This window comes from Mesoplodon bidens (assembly GCF_964165515.1).
Source record: "Mesoplodon bidens genome assembly, chromosome: 18".
Lineage (NCBI taxonomy): Eukaryota > Metazoa > Chordata > Mammalia > Artiodactyla > Ziphiidae > Mesoplodon > Mesoplodon bidens.
The window spans coordinates 51,020,428-51,044,915 of record NC_138175.1 but is presented as its reverse complement, the minus strand read 5'-3'; the positions used below and the strand labels follow the sequence as shown (position 1 = coordinate 51,044,915).

General features: G+C 57.1%; 1 protein-coding gene across 2 annotated transcripts in view; it reads right to left on the bottom strand.

Moving 5' to 3' along the window:
- PPP1R37 (protein phosphatase 1 regulatory subunit 37) overlaps positions 1-24,488 on the bottom strand; it is a 44,463-nt gene that overhangs the window by 5,762 nt on the left and 14,213 nt on the right. For both annotated transcript variants that reach the window (XM_081215939.1, XM_081215940.1), the window contains exons 2-4: positions 1,456-1,553; positions 594-639; positions 264-364 (exon numbers count right to left, since the gene is read on the bottom strand). In XM_081215939.1, coding sequence (XP_081072065.1) covers positions 264-364; positions 594-639; positions 1,456-1,553 — 245 coding nt within the window. The remainder of the gene's footprint in view (positions 1-263; positions 365-593; positions 640-1,455; positions 1,554-24,488) is intronic.

Below are 24,488 nucleotides of genomic sequence, written 5' to 3'. Positions count from 1 at the left end.
CGGCTTGGCTCCCCAGGTCTCTCCCTTGCTTACAAAGCCCCTGCCTTGGGGGTGGGTCTGTGAGACCCTTCTCCGGGCCTCACACACAGTCCAACGTCCCCCGCTCACTCTGGCCACAGTGGACATCTCCCCAGTCTTGTCCCTCAAGAGGCCCTGCCCAGCCTTGGTCCAAGGGGGTTCCCTCCTCCTGCCATGCCCTCCCCCCAAACCTCTAAGAGGCAGGGAGCTCAGGGAGTGGGTATGGGCAGTGGCAGGCCGCTCACATCTTCGTCCAGGTTCGTCTGCTCCAGATCCACGACCTTGAACTGCAGCCTCTTGAAGACCTCTTCTAGGGCCTCGCAGGTCTTGTAGTCGAGCTTCTCACCTGGGACGATATGGAACGCCGTGTGCGTGCACGTCTACGAGTCCCCTTGTGCGCGTACACTTGCGTGTGGGGTGAGGGGCTGGGTGGAAACATGGGCTCCGGGCCAAGGGGGGGAGGAAAGGTCCTCTGCCCCTCCCCGCGGCTCGCAGCACCTGCCTCACCTCAGGAAGGGCACCCACACCTCCCTGCCCGCTACCCAAGGGCCCCCCGGCCCCGTCCAGACACACACCTTTCAGGTCCAGACAGTCGATACGGTGCCCGAGGTCCGTGAACTCCTGGGAAAGCAGAGTGGACGGTGGTTAAGGCAGGAGGACACCTGCAGGTGCCAGGCTGGACCTCCCTGAGAGTGAGGCAGCCGGGGCTCTGAAACAAGCAACCTTGGAACATTCTGGAATGACCCATCCAGAGGGAAGGCACTGAGGCAGTGCTTTACCAGCACAACCAGGCTGGACAGGTGGCAGGAAAGGCACCTGTGAGAGACGGCTGGGGGCGAGCAGGCCAGGAGTACAGCAACACCCTAGTCATATAAAAACGGAACCTGCCCTCATGTCTGTGTACCTCTAGATAGTGACTCGTTCTCTATTTATAAAAGCACAGAAAGTCCAGGGGACGAAAACCCCAAGCTGTCACCAGCGGGGGACTCCTGGGGAATGGGACTTGGGCAAGAAGTGAGAAACCGGTTTTGCTTTTTATATCTGTAGTATTTTAACTTTTTTTTAAAGTCAGAGAATATATATTACTTTTGTCATTCAGACTTTTAATTTTTGTGTACGTGGCTTTTCCCCTGGGGAAGAGAACGGCTTTGGGGAGTGGAAGATTCTTGACAAGTAATTTCCTACTTCACATACTTCTGTACTGCTCAAATATTCAGGAAGAGCCCTATGACTTTTACAGTTGAACAGAGGATTTCCAGAGACATGTTTACAAGCCCCTGGCTGGCCGGCCAGGCTTGGGAGGGGGAGTGCCCTGTACACCCTCTCTTGCTCGGGGCGGACACCACAGGCCCGGAGGGGGCTGGGGGGCGGGGTGAGGGCAGCTTCACCCCAGGGACTGCCCCCCAGTGCCCCCCACAGCCCCAGCACGCGGCATACCTGGAGCTGCCTGAGGAGCTTGGGGAGCTGTCTGCAGTTTAGCTTCTGGCAGGCCTGCTTGTAGGCGCCAAGGACCTCATCCACGGTCACGTTCTGGGCTGCAGGCAGAGGGGAGCCGGGCCTGTGACTTTCCACACCCTGGGCCTCTCTCCCCCACTCCCGCCTGCTGGCCTGTGCCATGCCCCCTCCCCCTCAACCTCCATGATAAACCTTCCTTCCAGCAACCCACTGAGCTCAGTCCTGCCTTGAGGTGCCTCGCTGTGACTGCTGCTCTGGGGAGGTGTTCCCAGACGGCCCCAAACCAAGTCAGCGCCACCCTCCCCAACTCCCCAAGGCTCCCCAAACACCGTCACGTGAACATTACACAACTACTATCACGCCCTCTTTCTACTTGTCAGCCGCCTCCCCCTCTAGACTGCGAGTCCCAGAAGGGCAGGGCTGGGGCTGTCTTGGTCACCACTGTGTCCCCAACACCATCCAGAACAGGGCCAGGCCCAGAGCAGGTGTTTTGATTTGTGGGGTTTTTTTTTTTTGAATGAAAGAATGAATCCACATTTCGACCTTATAAGGAAGTGGAGCTCAGAAAAGTGAAGCAGCTTGCCCAAGGCCACACAGCTGCTAAGTGGTGGAGCCGGAACTCAGCTCTTAACTGAGATGCCATGTGGCTTCTCAGACTCCCCGCTCCCTCAACAGCGAAATATTCCGGGACGGTACTCAGGACGGGGCTTCCCGTCCCAGGGATACGGCAGCGGTCAGAATCCCTGACACGGCCCTGGTGCCCCATGGTTACAGGCAGTGGCTCCCAAAATGAACAAGGGGATGCAGCCCAAACCCAACAACTGCACAGCCCTGTCCTCGGGAAGCTCAGGGCCTGTCACAATGTGGAACGTCAGGCTGGCCTTCGTCTGCACAGATTTGCCTTTTCTGGACATTTCACAAAAATGGTGGTAAACAGTATGTGACCTTTGGTGGCCAGCTTCTTTCTGGAACATAACAACTTTGAGTTTCGGTCCCTTTGTAGTGCTACATAGTAACTGTCCGATGTATGCATTTTGTTTATCTATTCGCCAGGTGAAAAGATATTTGTATTCTTTTCAGTTTTTGCCTATCAGAGCTTGGATTTTGTGCTGGGGCAACCAGGAGAGCAGGAAGAAAAGGCTCTGAGCAGGGGAGGGACAGGCTCAGGCCTGGGAGTAGAAAGCTCTCAGGGCCAGCCGAATGGAGAGGGCACGGGAGTTGCAGGGCGGGCAGCGGATAGGCCAGCGGGAGCCCCTGCTGAGCTTCTGGGCAAGCATCTCTGAGAGGATGCTCCCTCCAGCCACTGCTCTGGCCGGGTGCCGTATGCCCCGACCTCATCAAGCCGCACCCTGTCTTCCAGGGGAGGAAACCAAGGTCCAGGGAAAGAAAGCTGCCTCCCTGGGGTCAGGCAGCTGGTAAAAGGCAGAGTCAAATATTTGCTCCAGAACTCTCTCCACTGTGTTGGGTGGGGTTGCTGGAAGAAAGAAGCCGACAGAGGCCCCAGGCTTCCCAGAGGTCAGGCCCGGTCCTCTGGCCCTCTCTTCCTCCTTGGGTGGAAGCAGGCGGGGTGGAGCCTGGGTGAAGCTATAGGTGATCAACAGCCTTCCCCAGTGTCAGCTGCCCCCCTGCAGGCCTAGCAAGGGAGCTCTCTGACGTGCAGTCGTGTGCCTGGTGGCTCCCAGCTCTTGGGGGCGGAGGGGGAACAGGAACTGGCCCGCAGCTGCCTCAGGGAGTCCAGCCAAGCAGGGGCCACTGACCCCCAGGGGGTCCATGAGCTTGAGTGGGGAAAAACTGTCTTTTTATTTGCACTAACTGAACTGAAATGAAATTCAGCATTTCCTTCTTAGTAACATAGCACAAAAAAGAGAGAAAAAAAGAAATATTGTTTAGCAGACCCTGAGACTTTGTCCTCAACAGAAATGGCAGATGTTTTCACACCACATAACAGTTACTGCAGATTCTGAATGCTCATCACTACTGTGCAAGCCTGCTACATCCTGTTATTCCATGTGTCAACGAGGAAGAGCAAAATTACTAGATCACGATTTTTAAACTATTTAATAAACTGTATTTTAATTGGTATCCTTTGTAATCCTACTTTTTGCCTTTAAAAATCATCACTCCAAGAAAGGGTACACAGGTTTTATCAGATGGCCAAAGGGCAAAAACTGCTCCCCTAGACACGCTCCCTTCAATAAAGGCCCCCAGGCGAAGGTGGGGTTGGCCTGCTCACGTCAGATGGGGATGAAGTAGGGGACTGGGTACACGTGGGGTCGTCACTAGCAGTTCTCGGTGCCCTAGACCAGGGGTCCCCAACTCCCGGGCCGCGGTACGGTACCGTTCCACGGCCTGTTTAGGAACCGGGCAGCAGAGCAGGAGGTGAGTGGCGGACGAGCGAGTGAAGCTTCATCTGCCGCTCCCCATCACCCGCATTACCGCCTGAACCATAACCCCCACCCGCTCCACCTCCGGTCCGTGGAAAAACTGTCTTCCACGAAACCAGTCCCTGGTGCCAGAAAGGTTGGGGATCGCTGTCCTAGACAGTCTACAGGGAATAAGAGCCCTAAGCAATCTCTCAAACCGCAGTTGGTCCTTTAGGTGTTCAGCTCTGACATCCCTTCCTCCAGGAAGCCCTCCCTGACCCCCTAGGACTTTCAGCTCCTGAAGTCCCCTGGGATCCTGCCCAGTGGGTCGGTCTTTGTTCTAACGAGCCTGCTGGTGAGTTCAAGGCCCAGGGTCTCTGACCTTGCCACCTCCACTCCAGCCACAGGTACCATCCAGCCACCCCTTCAGCCAGGCGCCCATGGGGTTTGGATGCAGGCACAGCCTCACACAAGGTCACAGCCAGGGTTCGGGGAGGCTGCATCTGCCCACTCATGTACAGCAGGGGAAGCTGAGAGCAGGGGGTAGGAAAGATGGACATACTCAGAGACGTGGGGGTCCACGGCCCAGAGCAACTGGAGACAAGAATGACAAGAGCATCTTGTCACTTTCCTCTGAGGCTGAGACACATGTTCAAGGTGGGGACAGCACTGGGGAAAGACACTAAAGGAACAGAAGCGGGGGTTCAGTCAGTGCACTGTGGTGTGCGCTTGGCAGCCTGCAGGCACCCCGACCCTGCCTCGATTTCCCCAACAGCATCACAAGCACGTCCCCAGGCCTGGCCCGTCCCCAGTGGGCACACGCGAGTGTCAGGTGGGTCGGGAAGAACCTCGTAGTAATCATTACGCGTGTGTGTTTCATTCATATACTAAGAAAAAAGGACTATATCACACCAAAACCATCACTTGGAAATGAATGAGACGAAACATATTCAAAGTTTTTAAACGAACCAGTTAAAAAAAAAATGGTAAGGAAACGGCAGTACAGGTGGTTCGGAGAAATAACATGGAGCATCGAGACAGCACTTCCGCTGTGCCAGGCGCCACCCAAGCACTTTATAAGCTGGCAGGGCTGGCCCAGGCCGGCTGGCTCAGCCCCGGCCGCCACACACTTGTTCATTTGTGATGTTGTAACAAAATCATCAAGACCTCTACCTCGGGTTGTCCGCCCTCGACTTGTCCAGCCTTAAGCAAACCACACAGGTGGCGGCGAGTCAATGGGCCGCTCTCCCAGGCCGCAGCGGCTCCGAAGCATGGGGCCCGGGCCTCCAGGCTGCAGCTCGGCACCCACAGACATGCATGTGTGCCCGGTCTACCCCGAGGACTCAGCAGGCGGGCGGTGAGCTGGGGAGGAGGAGGGCCACCCATGCGGTGTGCTGGCTGGACACTAGGTGTGGGCCTGGCCGGGAGGCCCAAGTCGGAGCTCTGGGGCCAGGTTCCGGAGGGCGGGGTTGCAAAGTGGTGAGGGCCCTGCTCCAGCCCGAAGTCAGGGGGCTTGGATCCTGGCTCCTCCCTCCCATACTCTGCGAGCTCGACCTGGGGAAGGCCCTCCCCGGGCAGCATCTCACGCTGCCCACCGGAGATGGGGCATCTCGCAGCACGGTTGAGAGCATGGGCTCCAGAGCCAGAGCACCTGGGGCCGAATCCTGGCTCCCAACTTAAACTCCATGACTCCGAGCAAAGCGATTTGACCTGTGTGCCTCGATCACCTTACCCTGAAAACGGGGCTGAGTGTGAGTCCTCCCAGTTTAAGTGTGGTGACTGAGTTAGCACAAGTCCATCCCTCAGACCAGGGCTTAGCACACGCCCGTGAGTGCTCACCAAAGGCTGGCCATCACTGTCGTGTTGTGTCCCCCACTGGAAGGCAGGGACCCAGAACAGACTTGCCAAAGCACCTGTCCAGTGACGGAATGGTTGGCGAGACCAGGAGGACACATGGGTGTGCGAGGGGGACACGTACATGAGTGTGTGTTCCCTCAGCTCCCAAGGCCACGGCTCCGAAGGTCCGACTTACGCAGGGGCTGGCTTAAGCGGCTGTCAGAGAGGAGGGGCTGTGACGTGAGGGGCGCCCAGCCCCGTGTGCCGGGGATGGGATGTGCAGAGGTCACGGCTTTGAATAAGAGGACCTGCGTTCCAATCCTTGTCCTGGTGAGACTGTGATAAACATTCTCAACAACCTCTTTCAGTCTCTGAAAGGGACATCTGTAGGGTCTCAGGAGATAAGGGACGTGAGGGCACCCGCCAAGTAGCTGCCCAGTGTGGGGCCTGACTCAACAGGAGACAGAGCTGGAGAAAAAGATGACGATGGTGGTGGCCATGGTCACCACTTCCAGGTACTGGGCACTTAACCCGTGTTAAGACACCACTCTGAGCACTTTCTACGCACAGTTTCATTCAGCCAGCTGCGCGATCCTATGAAACTGGCAGTTATATCTCCATTTCGTAATAAGGGGGAGGCAAGCTCAGAGAGGGCAAGCCGTCTGTCCAAGGTCACGGAGCCAGGAGCGGCAGCACTGGAACGCACACCCAGACCTGTCTTGCTCTGTAACTGGAACACAGCCTCATTCTCACATTACCTCGACAGGCCTGAGCGGGAGGCAGGGGCCGGGGCCAAGACGAAGGTCTGAGCCCTGGCGAGGGACGCTGCCGTGTGCAGCAGGCACCAGTCTCCCAGGAAGAGGCTGTGGGGCAAGCAGAGACTGCTCCCCCTCCCCCCATGCCCTCACAAAGGGACAGACAGAAACCTGAGGCCAGGCATCAGGTGACAGGCAGAAACGTCTGTCTCTCCTCTGCACACAGGTGCACAGGTGCACCCACAAGATGCAAGGACAGGTTGGGCACCAGGGGGCGATGACTCAAGCCACCCCTGCCAGCCTGGAGCTGGTACTCATTCAAGTGGGAGTCAAAAAACCAGGAAGCAACAGTGGGGGGTGGGGACGGAGTGGGGACAAGGGGGTAGGGGGCCAACTCTCACTGCTGGGGCTTCAACAGCTAGCTGGAGACACGCATGAGACAGATACAAATACAGCGGTGGGCAGTGGCCCCTGGGAGGGGAGGTGTGACAGGGTGGGAACGGGCTTGGCAGGACCCCGGGCACCAGGAGGCCAGCGCGGCAGGAGGCGGAGGCGGGAGGCGACGGGGACACGGTGGCCTCAGGAAGGACTTTGCTCTCAGCCTGAGACGGGGGCCACCAGGGCTGCTGCAGAGCAGCGCCAGGAGCTACGTGAGGTCTAGGGAGGACTGGATCTGTAGGAGACCAGGGTTGGGGAGGGGGAGCCACTGGGTCCCCTAACAGGGAGGCCGCCAGGACTGGGCACACCAGAGGTGGCCAGCGAGGCTGAAGCTACTGGGCGGCCCCGAGCCAGGCCTGGGTTCTAACCCCCTCCATGAGCTAACCGCAGGTGGCCTTCACTCCCCAGGGTCTGGCCACTGCATCGGCAGAGCCCACCCTGGGAGGCCGCCTGTCACGCCGTTCCCACCCCAAGAGGGAAGGGCACCGTCTCCGTCACCCCACCTGACAGAGCGGAAACTGAGAGTCTCGTGGCCAGTGGGTGACCAGGCCCCTGCGGGCCCCAGGGCCCCGGCTCTCGGGGCTCTTTCCTGCAGGACTCCCCAGGCTCTTGTGCTCCCACGACCCGACGTCTGTGGAACGCCATCCTCCCCTACCCAGGCCGCCTGGGCTCACACCTTCAGAGGGGACCAGGCCAGTGCTGAAAAGGCACATGGAAGCTGGGAGCTAAAGCCTACACCCCCAGCAGTCCCCCAGGCAGACGGCGCGTCAGGCGCACAACCTGCCTCTGTGGTGAGGCTGCCTTGGCCTGTGAAAGCACCAACCGGCCCGCTTCCCCTCCCGCTTCCCTGGGTAGACGGGCACTGGTCCCACCACCTCCCTCATGACGCCATCCCAGGACCCCAGGGGGGACGTCCATGTTACCTCCACTCCCCACTGTCCTCCCAAAGCCCCTGTCACAGTGACTGGTCGAGGACAGGAGGCTGACCCGTGTAGGACCAGCCGTAGCCCCTCCCAGGGCCTGTGCTGGAACTATCGGGAAATAAGAGCTCTCTGCCAGCAGGGGTCGCTGAGGCTGCCCCCCACTTCTGGAGCTGCTGGCAGCCACCCTGGCATCCACCAAGAGGAGAGAACCTCCCGAGAACAAAGCCGACTCACAGGAAAGGTGACCTCACAGGTGAAGAGAGACAGAGTCCCGATGGACGACGCTGTCTGAGACCCTGGATCCAGCGAGGCCTGAAGTCAAACTATTCAAGTCTCCTCGGCTCCATAAGCCAATAAATTCCCCCTTTCGGCTTCAGCCCCTTGGAGTTAGGCTTCTAATCCAGAATGCCAACTTAGATACCATCTTGCTATTTATCAGTAAATACCGCCCGAGGCTGACTGCATGCCAAGCTCCGTGCTGGGACTAGGAGGACAGGGAGGGCTCTGACCGGGTGCCCTGCCCTTCAGGGCTTCTCATCTGGGGAGGGGGGTATGCAGACGATCCAGGGAGGCCCTCCAAGGGTGCTGTGAGTGCTCCGGACTGAGCTAGGACAAGGCGGGCAGGAGGGAGCCAGGCCTCAGAGGCCCCTTTTAAGCCTTGTCCATGAACGGGACCCTCCCCCCACCACCGGGCACTGTGCTCTAGCCTCACCCCAAACTCTTCCCTTTCCTCCCAGTGCAGGCCCAGTGCTTCATCACACCTCATTCTCTCCCTCCTCTTATGCATTACACTCTCATTTCAACCCTCGGCTCAAGGGTCCCCTTCTCTAGGGAGCCCTCCATGACCCCCCAGTGGGTCAGGCTCTCTCCTCTGGGCTCCCCCATCTCAGCCCTGCCCACACTGAACTGTCACTGTCTAAGGCACCAGTCTGTCTCCCCGCACTGGACTGGGAGCCCCAGGGTTGTAGTCCATGCATATCCCCAACATTGCCCAGAACAGGGCCAGGCACAGAGAGGGCACCAAGATAAGGCGAAGGAGTGACAGACAGACGGAGGAGCTCACATCTGGCCAGTGTCCTAGGCCTTGAAGGCAGACTGAGCTCTCTTGACATTGCATGGCGGGGGGTGGGCGTAGGGGCCTGATGCACGTATAGAAGACCAAGGAAGCCCGGAGAAAGGTGAGAGGGACGCCAAGGCCCAGACCCGGCCAGAAACTACTCATTTTGTGAGGCAGGCTCTCAAATTCAGAGTGCTCCCTGTACAGAAAGGTGCAAGGTGCTCTTTATTTCACCCCGATTCCCTACCAGGCATCCTGCCAGGCACCCTGTGGCTGAATCTTTAATCCTCATCAGAGTCCCACAGAGCAGAGATACCCCGAGCCCACTACCTATCAATGCACAGAGGAGGAAACCTCTGGGGATGCTAACTGGTCTCCTAGGGTCATGCAGCTGGGAAGGGGTGGGGTGTCAAAGCCAGGACTGTTCCCGTCTGACGCTGGTGCCCTGCGGTCCTCAGGCCCCTCAGCTTCAGGCTGGACGCAGGGGTCTGGTGGGCGGCAGAAACGCAGCCTTCTCTAATAGCAGGACACGGAGGTTGCCAGAGGGATCAGTCTTTCTCTTTGTGGTTTCTGGGGCCTGGGGAGCCAGTCCTGCCCTGAGCAGGGACGCCCTCCAGGGTTTCCTCACAGCACCTGCTGAGACGGGGTCTCCAGAGGACATCCACAGGTACCGGTGTGTTCAGGTGAGAAGTGCAGGTGTGGGACAGCCTTCTCCCCTCCCCCAAAGTCCCCTAGTAAGCAGCCACCAATTCCCCCACATGCTGGCCCTATCCCAGAGCCCCCATGTGGACAAGGAGACGAACCCAGAAGCATTCGCAAGGCAGCATCACCAGCCGTGAGAGAGAGTGAGGCGGGATCACAGAGGCGTGGAGGACAGGCCAGCTGGGATCTGCCGGGAAGAGAGCATCTGGAAAAGTCTCCCAGAGAAGGTCTTGAAGAGTGAGACAGCAAAGGGGGAAAGGCATCCTGGGCAGAGGGAGCTTTGTGGACAAAGTACAGAAGTAGAGACTGCACTGTGCGTCTGGGCGGTGAGCTGCAGGACTGGGGGGGTCCAGGGTATGGGAGAGGAGGCCACCCATGGAGGCCTCAGCCGCTGAGCATGGACTGGGGGTGTCTTCCTAGAGGTGCTGGTGACAGAGCTTGCACGCAGGTGAGGTGCGAGGGCAGACCCAGCTCAGGGGCTACAGTCGTCAAGTTCCCCACCCGATTTTCATCAGTGACAGAGCCACCTGGATATAAGGCCTCAGGGCCTTTGCACCTGCTGCGCCTCTGCTCAGAGCACTCTTCTACCTATATCCTCATGGTTTCCTCTCTCCCTCCCTGCCTGCAGGTCTCTGCTCCAACATTACCTCCTCGGAGGCCTTCCCCGACCACCCTATAGAAAACAGCCCCCTTTGTCCTTGTCCATCTCTGTACCCGGCTTCATTCTCTGTGTGGCACTTCTCACGACCCAACACAGAGCTTTAGGATCTATGTGTGTGCTTATGCTGCAAGGAGGGCAAGGAGTTTACTGCTTTTGTTCACTGAAGCATCCCCAGAAGGGTACATACTGGGTGCACAGCAGGTGCTTAACATTTGTTGACAGAGCAACTGAATGCAGAGGCTGGGGCAGGCAGTGGGCCCTGAAGTCGGGAGGACGGGCAGCTGAGTGCCCAGCTCTGCCCAGGCCAGCTGCGTGAACTCAGGGAAGAGTCCTTCTCTCTTGGCGCCCCCTACTAGGGCAGTGAGGGTGGGCGTGTGATGAGGTCACGGATGGGCATGCTTAGCCCAGAGCAGCCACTTCCAGACATCCCCTTCAGGGGCCCGGATGCTTCCTGCACTCCCGCAATGCCACACACATCCCTCCCACGGCCTGGGCCACCCCAAAGCTGGGGCGGGGGCAGGAGAAAGGCAGAGCAACGCAAGGGCTCCTGGGGCCCCAAGTAGGGAGGAGGCAGGGAGCACCCACAAAGCTTTGGGCGGGGGTCCCACCGCCGCTGCAGACATGAGGCTCTGCGGCCCCTGTCTCTGCAGAGCCACGTGTCTTATGCTGCCCACGTGCGGCTCTTCCTCGTTCCCTGACCCGTGTTGCCCTGGGCACAGAATCAGAGTGTGCGGGGCCCTCAGAGGCTTCTCAAGACCAGGCATTTCTCACGGGAGTACTTCACTCGGCCAGGCCACGGGCACTCAAGGACTGGTGGGCAGCCACAGGATGCCATGGAGCACCCAGCATCTAACTGTGAACATCCAGAGACCCCAGGAGACCAGGCATCACACCAGCTGTTCACCTCTGTCCACGGCCGCCTCCAAGGTCACTGCCATGAGAACCCTGGGTTGCGGCTGTCATTCTTCACTGCGGCACTGGTCATTTTTCCGGGGTGGGGGAGGCACTCCCAGCCCCCTCCGTGTATTTGAGGAACTGCCTGCCTCAGGTGTCCAGCTGCCCCTCCCACCCCTCCTAGGCCTGGTTCTCCATCTGCCTGGTGACATCCTCCCCCCATGTACTCCTCTGCTACAAGTCCTTCAGGGACCCATTTCTGGGCCTGCAACCGAGAACACAGGCCTGACACACGGGGAGACAGAGGCCCCGAGGAGGAAAGTTCCTCAGCCTGGGGATGGGGGGGGGGCACTAAAATCCAGGTCCCTGCTTCTGACCCCATCCCTCCAGCCAATGCCCTGCATTTCCAATCGCCGCCACCCCACCCCCCTCCACGCCCAGAATCCTCTCCGGGGCACAGCAGAGAAGGAGGGGAGGGAACACACCGTGTGCAGGGGCCTCTCTGGTGCTTGGTAAAGCCATCGTTTTGCACCTACCCCCAGACAGACTAAGGGATTTACGAACCTGATCTCACTTACGCCTCCTAACAGCCCTGAGAAGTAGGGCTTATACCCGCCTGCCTTCCAGATGAGGCCTGCAATGGCAAGTGACCTGCCCAAGGACACTTTTCCAGCTGGAAGCGGAGGCAGGAGCTGGTCCCATCTGCCGTCCTCCTGCATTCCCTACCGCTGGGCTGGCTCCTCGACTGGGGAGGGCCCTTCGCTGTGGGAGCTCACTGAATTCCCCATTCTGCCCCTCCAAGAAGGCCTCTTCCAGTCCATTCCCCAAAGATGGAAACTGAGGTGCAGAATTCTTACACACTCAGTGATTCTCAGAATAAAGAGAAATTCAAATTAAATGGAAGTATGCTGACAGATTTTTCACCTACCAGAGAGGCCAACACCCACGAGCTGGACAGCACACGCTGGGGACCATGGGAAGCAGGCACGCCCTCGAGCAGCGGTGTCCCCAGCAACCAGTACAAACCCTTTTGAAAGCAATTTGGCTACACCAGTCAAAACTCCAAAATACAAATGCATGTACCCTTTGCTCCAGCCACGCCGCTCCTGGAGATTCATCCTACAGATACCCTTGCAAAGGTGCAAACTTATATACCTATAAGGTTACTCATGGCAGCACTGTTTGCAAACAGAGACCTGAACTGAAACCAGTACCTATCAGTAGGGGAGCAGTCAATACACCCTGGTCCACCCGTGCACAGGAACTCTCTGCGGCCACAAAGAATGAGGCCGCTCTCTCTGAGCCAATAGGGAACAACATTCAAGACACATCAAGTGAAAAAGCACAGTGCAGGGACTTCGCTGGTGGTCCAGTGGTTAAGAACCTGTCTTGCAATGCAGGGGACGCCGGTTCAATCCCTGGTTGGGGAACTAAGATCCCACATGCCACGGGGCAACTAAGCCTGCGTGCCACAACTACTGAGCCCACACGCCACAACTAGAGAAGCCCACGCACCACAACACGGAGCCCACACGCCACAACTAAGACCCAACGCAGACAAAAATAAAAAGCACAGTTCAGAACACTGTGCTGGTGAACGCCACCTTTTAGGAAATAAAGAAAGAAAAGAAAAACAAGTGCTCACTGTTAGCACGCAGACTAACACAGAGACGGAGCAGCAAGCGAAGCCACCCAGGCATCAGAGCAGGAAGGCTCCCAGTCGCTTCACTGGGCTTCCTGGCAGCCCCCAAAGCCACGTCCTGGGGTGGGAGCCTCCTTCAGCGGGGGGAGGCTGTGCTTGTCCCTGAGCACCACATACAGCCCCCCACCGTGTGCAGGGCCACAAGAGAGCACGGTCTCATCCTGGCCCGGTGGGCGACGACAGCAGAGGACAGAGGTAGCTGGCTTGGGGCGGAGTGTCCCCACAGCTTCAGAAGCAACTCAGAAAAATGGACAGGTGAGATGATCGGTATCTAGGATATGTGCTGCAAAATCATGGGGGTGGGGCAGCACGGAGGATAAAGATCCGTCACATACTGGTCATTACTGAAGCTGCGAAGTGGGTTCATCTGGGTCATTATACTCCTACTGTTGCATATGTCTGGAAATCTCCGTAATAAAGTTAAAGGGCGGTGGGGGGAGCAGCTGCTCAGAGCTGGTGGTCCACACGGGACCCAGAGGCAGCATTTGGGATGGGAGGAAAGTCTGGTTCATGCCTGGGGCTGGAAGCTTGCGTTAGGCCAAGGCCAGCCTTTCACAACAACCTTAATTACAAAGCCGGGCCTGGTGTCAGTGGTGGCGGTCACCCTGGGTGGCTCCCGAGGGCCTGGCCCAGCAGGTACTCAGGGAATATGGCCTGGAGGAAGGAACGCAAACCCGGGCCAGGGACAGGACAGCTAGATGGAGGGCTGTCAGGGGGAATTTGAGGCACACAATGAGGGGGAGGGAGGGGGACCAAGGGCTCCAGAGCAAGCCTGGTGATGGCGGCATCCCTGAGCTCTGCAGGGAGCCCACTGACAGTGACATTTACTATGCTGTGACCTCGGGCGGCCCCTTCATGTGTCCGAGCTGAAGCCTCACAGTCCTCCAACCTAAGACAAAGAAAAGGAGGTTCAGAGAGGTGGCGACACGTGAGTGACCACGCAGGCCCCACACCCCACTGGCCCTCCTCCTTCACTGCTGGGCCACTACGGCCTTCAGAGTTGGCCAAAGTCAGCTCCACGGCTACCCACCCACCAGGAAGAAGCGTCCTTGGATGCCCCCGTCCACAGCAGTTACAACTCCTTAGGCTTGGCTTCTGAGCCCACTGCCCCTAAAGGACCTGTCCCCTTCCAGGCTGGGGGCTCCCCCAGGACCCGGCCGAGATCAGTACACCGCCTGTTCCCTTAGGGTGCTCTGGGGGACAGCGGCTGGGTGCCAGGAGGCCTGGACACAGAATGAGGGCAGTGAGAGGGCCCAGACGGCGGGGAGGGGAGCAGCCAGCAGGATTTCTACCTGTGGGGATTCCTAGCCGCTCAGCCTGTTCGGAAAAACCTCTGCCTGGGACTCCTCAGGAAAAGTGAAGGGACACCAGTCAGGAGTTATTCTTCCGAATGACGGATCACTGAGGCTTCCCCACCCCCACCAGCCTTGCAGCAACTCAGAGGGTCCGAGGGAGCGCAGATCACGTCGAGGGTGGAAGCAGTAACTTTCCCAGCAGCGCGTGCCCACCCAGCAGAGACGATGTTGCCAATGGTGATGTCAAGCTCGATCTGTCCCGGAGCCACACCGACGCCAGGGACTAGCTCCTCTGGAAGGGAAGGGGGCTGCCACCCGCCTCCCTCCAACCAGCCTGGTCTACAAGGCTGGGCCTTTGCCTGGGCGGCCCCTCTGCCTGTCCCTGCCAGAGCTGAGGGGGCCGAGGTGATCCCCAGGTGGTGTGCTTCGGTTTGCACCTTCAGAACCACAGGCCCAGGGCGGGCTGTGCATAGAACGTGGTGAGGATGCGCAGGGACACTCCAGGCAGCTCCCCCAGGAAGGGGAAGCCCACCACCTCGCAGTCCCTGCCCTTCAGACAGGGGAGCACGTAAGGAGCTCGTGGTGACCGCGGCAAGGGACAGGCTGGGCTCTGGCCCTTTTGGTCTCCATTGTCTGTCCCTGCACTGCGACTGAAACGGCCAATTCCTGCCCCAGGATGAGGCCCCCTGACTCAGCCCTGCAACGGGCTCACCCCATCCTCCCCGGTCACCGCCCCCCCACCAGCCCTAACCTTGTTTGCTCCTGCCTCTAGGTCCGCGACTGCCATTCCCAAGGCTCAGAGAGCTCCCCCTCCCCCAGCTCTCCCTAACCTGTTACTCAGGTCGGTCTCGGCTCAGAGGTCACCTCCTCTGAGAAGCCTTCTCTGGCCCCTTTCTAAAGCAGCATTCCCCCACACCCATTATTCTCCACGACCTCCCTCTGAGTCCTCATGGGACACACCCCAACCTGTACCTGTTTGTTTGCTCACTCTCTGTCCTAAACCAAGGGCTCCCTGAGTCTAGGGACCACTGCAGTGAATGAATGAGATGACTTGCTCTGTGAACCGAACAAAGCCTCCCTTCCCTTCTCCCCAGAGAACCACGTGACAGAGGCAGGAAACCACACTGTGCCCTGGACAGGAGGCCCCTCCGGAGAGGCTGGGATAGCCAGTCCTTTCCTCTCAGGCCCCGTATCCCTCCCTGGGCCTGCTAAGGGGCCGTGATGCCCACAGCTTCCTGGGTGACAAGAGTGGTCTTCCCTGCCCCCTCCTGGGAGGGAGGCATCATGACTTGGGGAGCTGGTGCCACCACCATGTGCTGCAGGATGGTCAGCTGCAGGGGTCGGGCTGGGCTTACACAACCAGCCAGGAGCCGGGACCCCAGCCGGGAAGAGGGAGGACCTGCCTACTCCACCGGTCTGCACCCTCACACCTCCATCCGGACCTTCTAAGCTGCCTGGCCCAGCTGAAGATCCTGTTACAGAAACACATGCAGTCAGAAGGTGCCTGCAGCTTTCCAAGTCACATATGACTTACCTGGGCCCACCAGGGAGCCTCACACTCAGTAGGAGTTTGATAAAGCCAACAGTACTCGAGGGTGAGGCGGGGAGTCAAGGCCTCAATCCCTGGGTCCCCAGTTGCACAGGGCGCACTAAGGACCCAAGTGCCAGCTGTGTGACAGGCAACTTTTAGTTCTGAAGTATTACTACTAACAATTGCAAACACATAGCACTTTGCTAGTGTATTACTTCACTTACTGCTTTTTTAAAAATTTATTTTAATTTAATTTAATTTTGTTTTTTGGGGGGCTGTGTTGGTTCTTTGTTGCTGTGCATGGGCTTTCTCTAGTTGCGGCGAGCTAGGGCTACTCTTTGTTGTGGTGCGCGGCTTCTCAGTGCGGTGGCTTCTCTCGCTACGGAGCACGGGCTCTAGGCACACGAGCTTCAGTAGTTGTGGCACGCGGGCTCAGTAGTTGTGGCTTGCAGGCTCTAGAGTACAGGCTCAGTAGTTGTGGCTCACAGGTTCTAGAGTGCAGGCTCAGTAGTTGTGGCGCACAGGCTTAGTTGCTCCGCGGCATGTGGGATCTTCTGGAAGCAGGGCTCGAACCCGTGTTCCCTGCATTGGCAGGCGGATTCATAACCACTGAACCACCAGGGAAGTCCCCACTCACTGCTTTTAACAACCCAATGAGGCAGGATTTACTCCCCATGTGAAAAATACACGTGACACAGGAGAGGTTAAGGAGCCTGCCCGAGGTCACAGGGCCAGTGGGGGAGGAGCTGGCATTCCGGCCTAAGCAGTCTGGCTCCACAGTCTTTGCTCTTAACCAAACCCGACCACCTTTCTGTCCACAGCCACTGTTTGGGGTACGATATCCCTCCCCCACCCTTTCCAGAAGAGGAAACCAACCGAGGCCCAGGGAGGTGGAGGACTTGCCAAGGACAAGCAGCCTGGACAGAGGCGAGCGCAGAGACAGGCCTGGCTGTGGAGTCCAGCTCATCAGGCTCGGGGAGGGGGTGGGACAGTCCGAGGTGTTTGATGTTCTTACGTAAGCCACGTACTGGCCCACCGGCCCCATCACGTTCTTCTCTATCCGGGCCCTGGGCTCGTGTCTTCCTACCCCCTTGTGTGGGTCTGTGTCGGCAGCTTGGCTGATTTGTCTCTCTTGACTCCCCTCTGGACCGCGAGCCCATGAGGAGGGGCCACGTTTCCCTTGGCCGTGCTGCATCCCCGGCACAAGTCCAGGCAGAGCTCAATACTGGCTGACACCTGAACCACCAAGGAAACGTCCAACCCTGGGTGGGTGGAGCCTAACGACACACACCCAACACAAGTGTCCAAGACTGTGCCTCTGACTGAGGGCTTTCTTCTGTGTGTGTGTGTGTGTGTGTGCGTGCGTGCGTGTGTGTGTGTGTGTGTGTGTGTGTGTGTGTGTGTGTGTCGGGAGGTCCTCTGTGGCCTCCATGAGCTTCCAGCTGAAGGAGCTTCCCAAAGAGACGTGTACATCTGAGGACACTGGTGGCTTTCTGCCTCGTGGCACAAACCTGCCTTCTCAACACAGAACAGTGCGGCCGGTGCTGGAGGGCGTGGCCTCTGGAGGCAGACTGTGCTTTCGGCGGTGCCTGCTCGGGGCGTCTGCGGAGCCCAGGCCCCCTTCTCTGAGAGCCGTCCCCAAGCCCCCACGAGGGTGAGCCTGGCCCTCTCAGGCCCCATTTGACAGGAAGGATATGGGATCTTTGCTAAGCCTGCATGCACCTCCTGGGCCAGGGACTTGGACTGAGCAGTCCTGTCCTGACCACCAGGACAGCCAGGCTTGTTTGGCTCGTGAGCAGATAGAAAGAGGAACATATCAGCAGTGCCTGTGGCCCAAAGAGCTGGAACCAGTTCTGGTTCCCGTCGGCTTTCAGGCACCCACCCCCTCCCCCCGGCCCCGGGAACTGGCAGAGGCCCCTGTGCCCTTCCAATGAACACTCTCGTTTACCTCACATGGCCCCAGGTGGATGATTCTGGCTCTGACAACTTAGACAGATCCTAACCGCTACAGGAGAAGGCCCTAATCTCTTTACGGTCGAGTCTCCTCTTCTGGAAAATGGAGCCAATGAAACAGACACACACACACACACACACACAGGCTTCTAGAAGCAGTCACTGAGATCACTCGTGTGAAGCGTCTGGCATAAGGCTGGTGCGTAGTTAACCTGTAGTCGCCATCAGCAGTGGCCCACAGCCGGACGCCTCGGCAGCACCGCCGAGAGCGGACGCAGGATGAGAACAGGGCAAACAAAGTACTCAGCTCCACCCGGAGGTGCCCCAAGCATCTGGCTGCAAACCAGCTGCCTCCACCTGTCCCCTGCCTCCTGGCTCAGAAACACTGATCGCACCACTCCTGCTTGCCCGAAGACAAATATTTACCTAGGGCTGGGCACCCAAGGGCGCAGAAGTGAAGCCTTGGGGACAAATGAGGACTGACAAGAGCAGCAGGAGAAAAGGCCTCCAGGGAGCAGCCCAGGCCGGGCCTCTCAGGTGTGGCACCGGGGGCCATGCGGCTCTGTTCCTTAGTCATCCCGCCTGTGGCGGGAGGCGCTGCTCCCCATCTTGCAGGGGGCCGAGAAGAATCAGGCGCGCGGGAGGGAAAGCTCTCTGCCCAGCGCTCCAGGCAGGCCCGCTTGCTGCCACTGCGCCGCACAGGGTTGAAGGCGGCAGACTCCTGGGGGACGAGCCGGGAGAGCTGGACTCCACCCTCTGGGACTCACAGTCCCCCCTCATCTGTGAAGTGGGGCGACAATTCCACCTATCCCGTGGGACGGGGTGCGCACAGGACCAGCTGGCGCACGGAGAGCGCTCAGCGCTGCGCCCGGTACACAGCGGGTGCTCTGAGAACAGCAGCCACCACCATCCCAGCTGGTACAGACCTACAGGCCCGAGACGGCCCCTCGCAGCCCCGACTGCTCCTCCGGGACTCCTCGGCTCCTGCCTCGTCCACCCTTTGTAAGGCTTCTCACACCTCCCAGTCCTGCCCTCTTCAAAAGAACACCCACAACAGCTCTAAGTCCCAGAGGGTTGGGCAGGCCTCCCGCTCCTCAGCGAGGCACTGCTGCCCAGCCCTCCCCGCTGTCCGAGGAGGGAGTAGCTGGGCAGTGGCTCGTCTCTCAGCTGCCGAGGGCAAAGGCCACGGTCCCTCCTTCTGCCACGGGGCCAAGCACGGGTCCAGGCATCTTGTGTGCTCAGCCATCTGCGGAGGTGCCGGACTTTGGTCCAGATGGGCCTGGGGCCCGAGTCTAACTCCAACAAGTACTGGATACTGGACTCCATTTCTCTCTCTTAATCCCACCTGCCTCAAGGGTCAGTGTCTCAGCAGTAACTAAACAGATCCTTCACTGAACAGCTGCTCTGTGCCCCACCCCAGGTGGTGATACTGTGAAAACGGTATCCAAAACAGCTCTGATCCCTGTCTACACGGGGCACCCAGTCCAGTGGGGGAGACAGACCCGTTCCCAGACAGTGATGACCCCGAGGGGGCAGGGCTAGGGTAGGAGAGCCCAGAAGAGCACCTAACCTGGTCAGGGAGGGCTTCCTGGAGGAGGGGCTACCTAACAACGCTGGTCATGTGAGCACAGGGTCTATGAGTCTCATTCACCATTGCACCCTGGAACATAGCTGAACCTGGTACAGGGCAGGTGCTCCACGGGCATCTGCTGAAGGAAGGAAAGGGGGGAGGAGACCCAGGGAGGATGAGTAGGAGTTAGCCAGGTAAAGGAGGGAATATCCAATTGAGAGGGTTGGGCACGATCACGTAACACTGCACAGCTCCAACTACAACCAGCAATTCCACTCCAAGGTCTGTACCCTGGCGAAATTCTTGCTCACCCCCCAGGTGATGTGTACACAAAAGTTCACAGCTGTACCAGTTTGTAATACTGAAAGCCAGAAACAGCCCAAAGGTCCACCAAAGGCACAACGGGCAATCTAAGACACAGTCACACAATGGAAAACTCTAGAGCATCTACATGGATGGAACTGGGACACTAGCTTTGAGAGGAAAGGCAAGCCCCAGGAGTCCACTCACGACACAATGCCATTTTTATCACACTCAAAAACAAGCTAAACCAAACACCGTATTTTTCAGCACACATGCATAGGTGATAAAACTTAAAAAAAAAGAAAAGGCATGACATTCACAATATGCATCGTAGTAGTCACAGGGCTCTGTGCTGCACCCACCCACCCACCCAGAGACAGGTAAGTTAATGGCAATGCTCTCAGCCATAAATTGGGAGGCTCAGAGGTGTTCATTATATTACACTTGAACTTACGCATATGTTACATATGTAGTTCATATGCCAAGAAAAGAATTTAATAACAATAATTTTAAAAGCAGAGAGAGGGAGGGACTTCCCTGGAGGTCCAGTGGTTAGGACACCGTGCTTCCAGTGCAGGGGGCATGGGTTCGATCCCTGGTTGGGGGACTAAGATCCCACAAGCTACCTGGCATGGCCAAAAAAAAAAGCAGGAGGAGGGAGAAGAGTGTTGCAGCGGAGGGGACAGCACATGCAAAGGCTCAGAGGAAAGAGGACTGAGGCGCCTCTGGGGGACTGAAGGTCGCTGTCAGGGTCAAATAAGGCAAACGGGCAAGGGACCCAGCATGGGGCTGGGGGCATCGAGGTGCTTGAAAAGGGTTTGCAAGACACTCAGTGGCTCCCTGCTTCCCCTCACTGCCACCCACTGAAGTCCTAGGTACCAAGCTCGACAGGCCAAGCTCGGGGAAGGGGACCTCTGAGAAAGCCAGTGCCCGTCAGTGGACAACCAGCCCTGCCAGAACCAGGCCGGCTATTTCAGGCTGCCCGCCTCAGGCTTCCGGGCAGGAGCAACCAGATGGCCAGCTGGACTCGGAGGCACTGGGGAGTTTTAGTTTGGAATTTTAAAATCAAGTAACTGTGAGCTGTTTACCAGTCCAGCAAAGGCTCCAGGGATGGACACTGGGTGCCTGGAACTTCTCACTGCCCAGCCTGCCTTTCCTCCTCTATGAAAGGTAACACCACTTACCCTCACGAGGTCTGTCTGGGAACTAAAGGACGTATCGTTCATTCTTTACCGAACGATCTGGGCTGGGCAGACAACAGAGAACAAAACAGGTCTGGATCCCTGCCCTTGGGGAGTAATTACTAGGAAGGCAAATGATCACACAGATAAAAGTGACAAATTATAAGAAAGAAAACTCTCTTATAGAACAGAGGTGATGATCATTTAGATTGGAGGGAGTAACTGGGCAAGACCTGTAAGAGAGAGGAACGTCCAGGCTGGTAAGAGTCACAAACCCATTCATTCCTTCCAATGTTTTTCGAGTGCCTATTCTGTGCCAGGCGCTGTTCCAGATGCCAGGGCTGCGGCAGTGACCACAGCGCTTGAACGTCCCCTCCAAGTTGCTTACACTGGAGGACGCAGGCATAAGACAGTCAGCAGATGCAAGCAGACAAACAGCAACCACCCAAAAGTCGTGGAGAGTCTCCCAGGCAGAGGCAAGAGCCAGCGCAGAGGCCCGGCATGTGCATGCTGGAGGAGCTGGGGTATAGGTTCCCGGGGACTCGTTAAGACTGCAGCGGAGGCAGACTGGCTGTGCCCAGGGCCCGGGCTGCCCTGGCTTCTGCCACCTTCCGCGAAGAAGCGTAACCTCAGCAAGTGACTGATGGTACCAAGTCACAAAATGAAGGGCCCCGCCAGCTGCACCAGGTTGCTCGGCCCGGTGCTCAGCAAACGGTGGCTGCAGTTGTGTTTACAGGAGGACCCCTCGGGAACCTGCTGTCCCTCCGCCTGGGCCTGGCCGCCACTAACACGCCTTCCCCTGACACTGCACTGCCCCCAGGGCCCGGGCTGCTTCCCCCTCCTCTGCCCTCTCTGTTGTGGAGAGCCAGAGAAAGAGCAAAGGGGAAAATGATTCTTTTTAAGGAGGCTCCTCCGCCTCCACCTTTGCAGCAAGGCAAATGACAAATGAGGAAAAATATATCTGCATAATGAAATTCCAAACACTCAATATCTGAAATAGACACAGAATGCTTACAAAAAGTCCCAAAACAAAAATGGGCACAGGGCATGAGGAAGCAACTCTGGGAAGTATGTAACTAACATGGTAACAATAAACAGGTTAACTACTAGCTAAGGAATGCTCATTAAACGCTTGCCTGGTGGCGCAGTGGTTGAGAGTCTGCCTGCCGATGCAGGGGACACAGGTTCGTGCCCCGGTCCGGGAAGATCCCACATGCCGCGGAGCGGCTGGGCCCGTGAGCCATGGCCGCTGAGCCTGCGTGTCTGGAGCCTGTGGTCCGAAACGGGAGAGGCCACAACAGTGAGAGGCCCACATACCGCAAAAAAAAAAAAAAAAAATCCACCTGCCAATGCCAGGGACACGGGTTCGAGCCCTGGTCCAGGAATATCCCATATGCCGCAGAGCAACTAAGCCCGTGCGCCACAACTACTGAAGCTGGTGCGCCTAGAGCCCGTGCTCTGCAACAAGAGAAGCCACCACGATTAGAAGCCTGCGCACCGCAACGAAGAGCAGCCCCTGCTCGCCACAACTAGAGAAAGCCTGCACACAGCAACGAAAACCCAACGCAGCCAAAAACTAATTAATTAATTAATGAATTTTTAAAAAGGAAATGCTCATTAAAACAAACCATGTTGGCATCAAGACACCCAAATGCAAGTATTATTCATTTATTCATTCTTTCAAAAAAAAAAAAATCAAAGAGATACAACCAAGTCCCTCAAGGCTTCCAGTCCTGTGTGGGCACAGACAGTATATGAGACTTCAAAGGTTCCTACCCTCTGACCTGGTAAAACCACCTTCTAAGAATTTCTTCTGAGAAAGCTACCCATGAGGAACAGAAAGATTTATGGACAAGGCTGAACGTCACTGCATTATTCATGCAGCTGAAAACTGGAAAGGACCTAAATGCTCAGCAACGCGGAAATGGCTGGAACAAATGACAACGGCCTGACGACGACAATGGATTTTAATCATGCTTTGTAAAAAATGGAAAAATTAAGCAAAAATGCAGGACATTGAACTGTATACACAGGCTCCACCCAGTTTTATTTTTATGCATCTGTGGCAGTGTATGGAGCCAAAGAAAAGAGATGGGAAGGAAGTGCTCTGGCATTTCACACTGACGACATTTATGCACATGTGGTGCATGTCGTTTCCGATAAGAGTCTTGCATCTAGAATATATATAGAACTCTCACAGCTCAACCAGAAGACAAATGATCCAATTTTAAAACGGGCAAAGGATCTGAATAGACATTTCTCTCAAGGAGATATACAAGTGCCCAAGAAGCGCGTGAAAAGATGCTCCATGTGATCGGCTGTCAGGGAAATGCAGATCAAAACCACAATGAGACACCACTTCGTACCCTCTGGGGTGGCTAACAACACATGGCGTGGAGGCAGCGGAAGCCTCGTTCAATGGAGGGAGTGACCAGTGGGGCGGTTGCTTGGGAAAACGGTCTGGCAGTTGCTCAAATGGTTAGAGAATGGGCATCACCAGATGCCCGAGCAATTTCACTCCTAGAAACATGAAAGTGTGCGGCCACGCAAAAACCTGAACGTGAATATCCACAACAGCATTATTCATGACAGCCAGAAAGTGGAAACAACCCAAATGGACATGGATGGATGAAGAGAGTGGTATATCCATACAACAGAACATTCTTCAGCAGTAACAAGGAATGAACTACAGACACATGCACAACGTGGGTGAGGGCTTCCCTGGTGGCGCAGTGGTTGAGAGTCCGCCTGCCGATGCAGGGGACACGGGTTCGTGCCCCGGTCCGGGAGGATCCTGCATGCTGTGGAGCGGCTGGGCCCGTGAGCCATGGCCGCTGAGCCTGCGCGTCCGGAGCCTGTGCTCCACAATGGGAGAGGCCACAACGGTGAGAGGCCCGCGTACCGAAAAAACAAAAACAAAAACAACGTGGGTGAACTCTGTAAACACGGTCCTCAGTGAAAGAAGACAGACACAAAAAGTTACGTATTGCATGACTGCATTTATAGTAAATGTCCAGAAGCTAATGAGACAGAAAGCGGATCAGCGGTGGCCTGAGGGGGTGGGGGAGGGGCGCTGGCATTGCCGGCTAAGGGGTACAGGGTTTTTTGGGGGGCAATGAAAGTGTTCTAAAATTGACTGTGATGACAGATGTACAATTCTGTGAAAAACTGAACTGTTCCCTTTACACTGGTGAAATGTACGTGAATTACATCTCAATAGAGCTTTTAAAAAAATTCCAGATGGTAAGATTAAGAAGTGATTTTCATTTTCTTCTTTACTTTCCATCTTTTTTTTTTTTTTTTTACAGTGAACATACCTTACTTTTCAAGTCAGAAAAGAATCGAAGTAGTATGAGCTTCCAGGGTGACTGCATGCCCTTCTCCCCCAGCTCCCCTCACCAGCTCCCGGAAGGGGACGAGGAGAAAACTGAGCCACAGGCAGCACAAGCTTGCTCAGCTGCACAGTGGGCTGGAGATGCAATCTCCATTTCCCCAGGGCCCATACCCCTTCTATTAATAATAACGTCACACAGCACGTCGGGGCGGGGAACCCAGGTTCGCAACGAGGCAGGTCTCTTCACTTGCCCACACCTAGGACGTGTCACTCCGCCGAGAGCGGCAGACGCCACCCTGAATGCCAGGCCACCCTCTCCAGCCTGCTGCCTTACGTATAAAACAAGGAGGTCATCCTTCCACACCTGATCGTCTGGATGCTGGGAACAGGGAAGGGGCCTGTGCCGCCCGGGATTCTCACAGCTGGGGGGTCAGTGAGCACGGGCGTTTCGACCCAACAGCTGGTGGAGGCACAGTAAGCCAGGTGGCCCTGCCTCCCCCACTGCGCTCACCGGCCT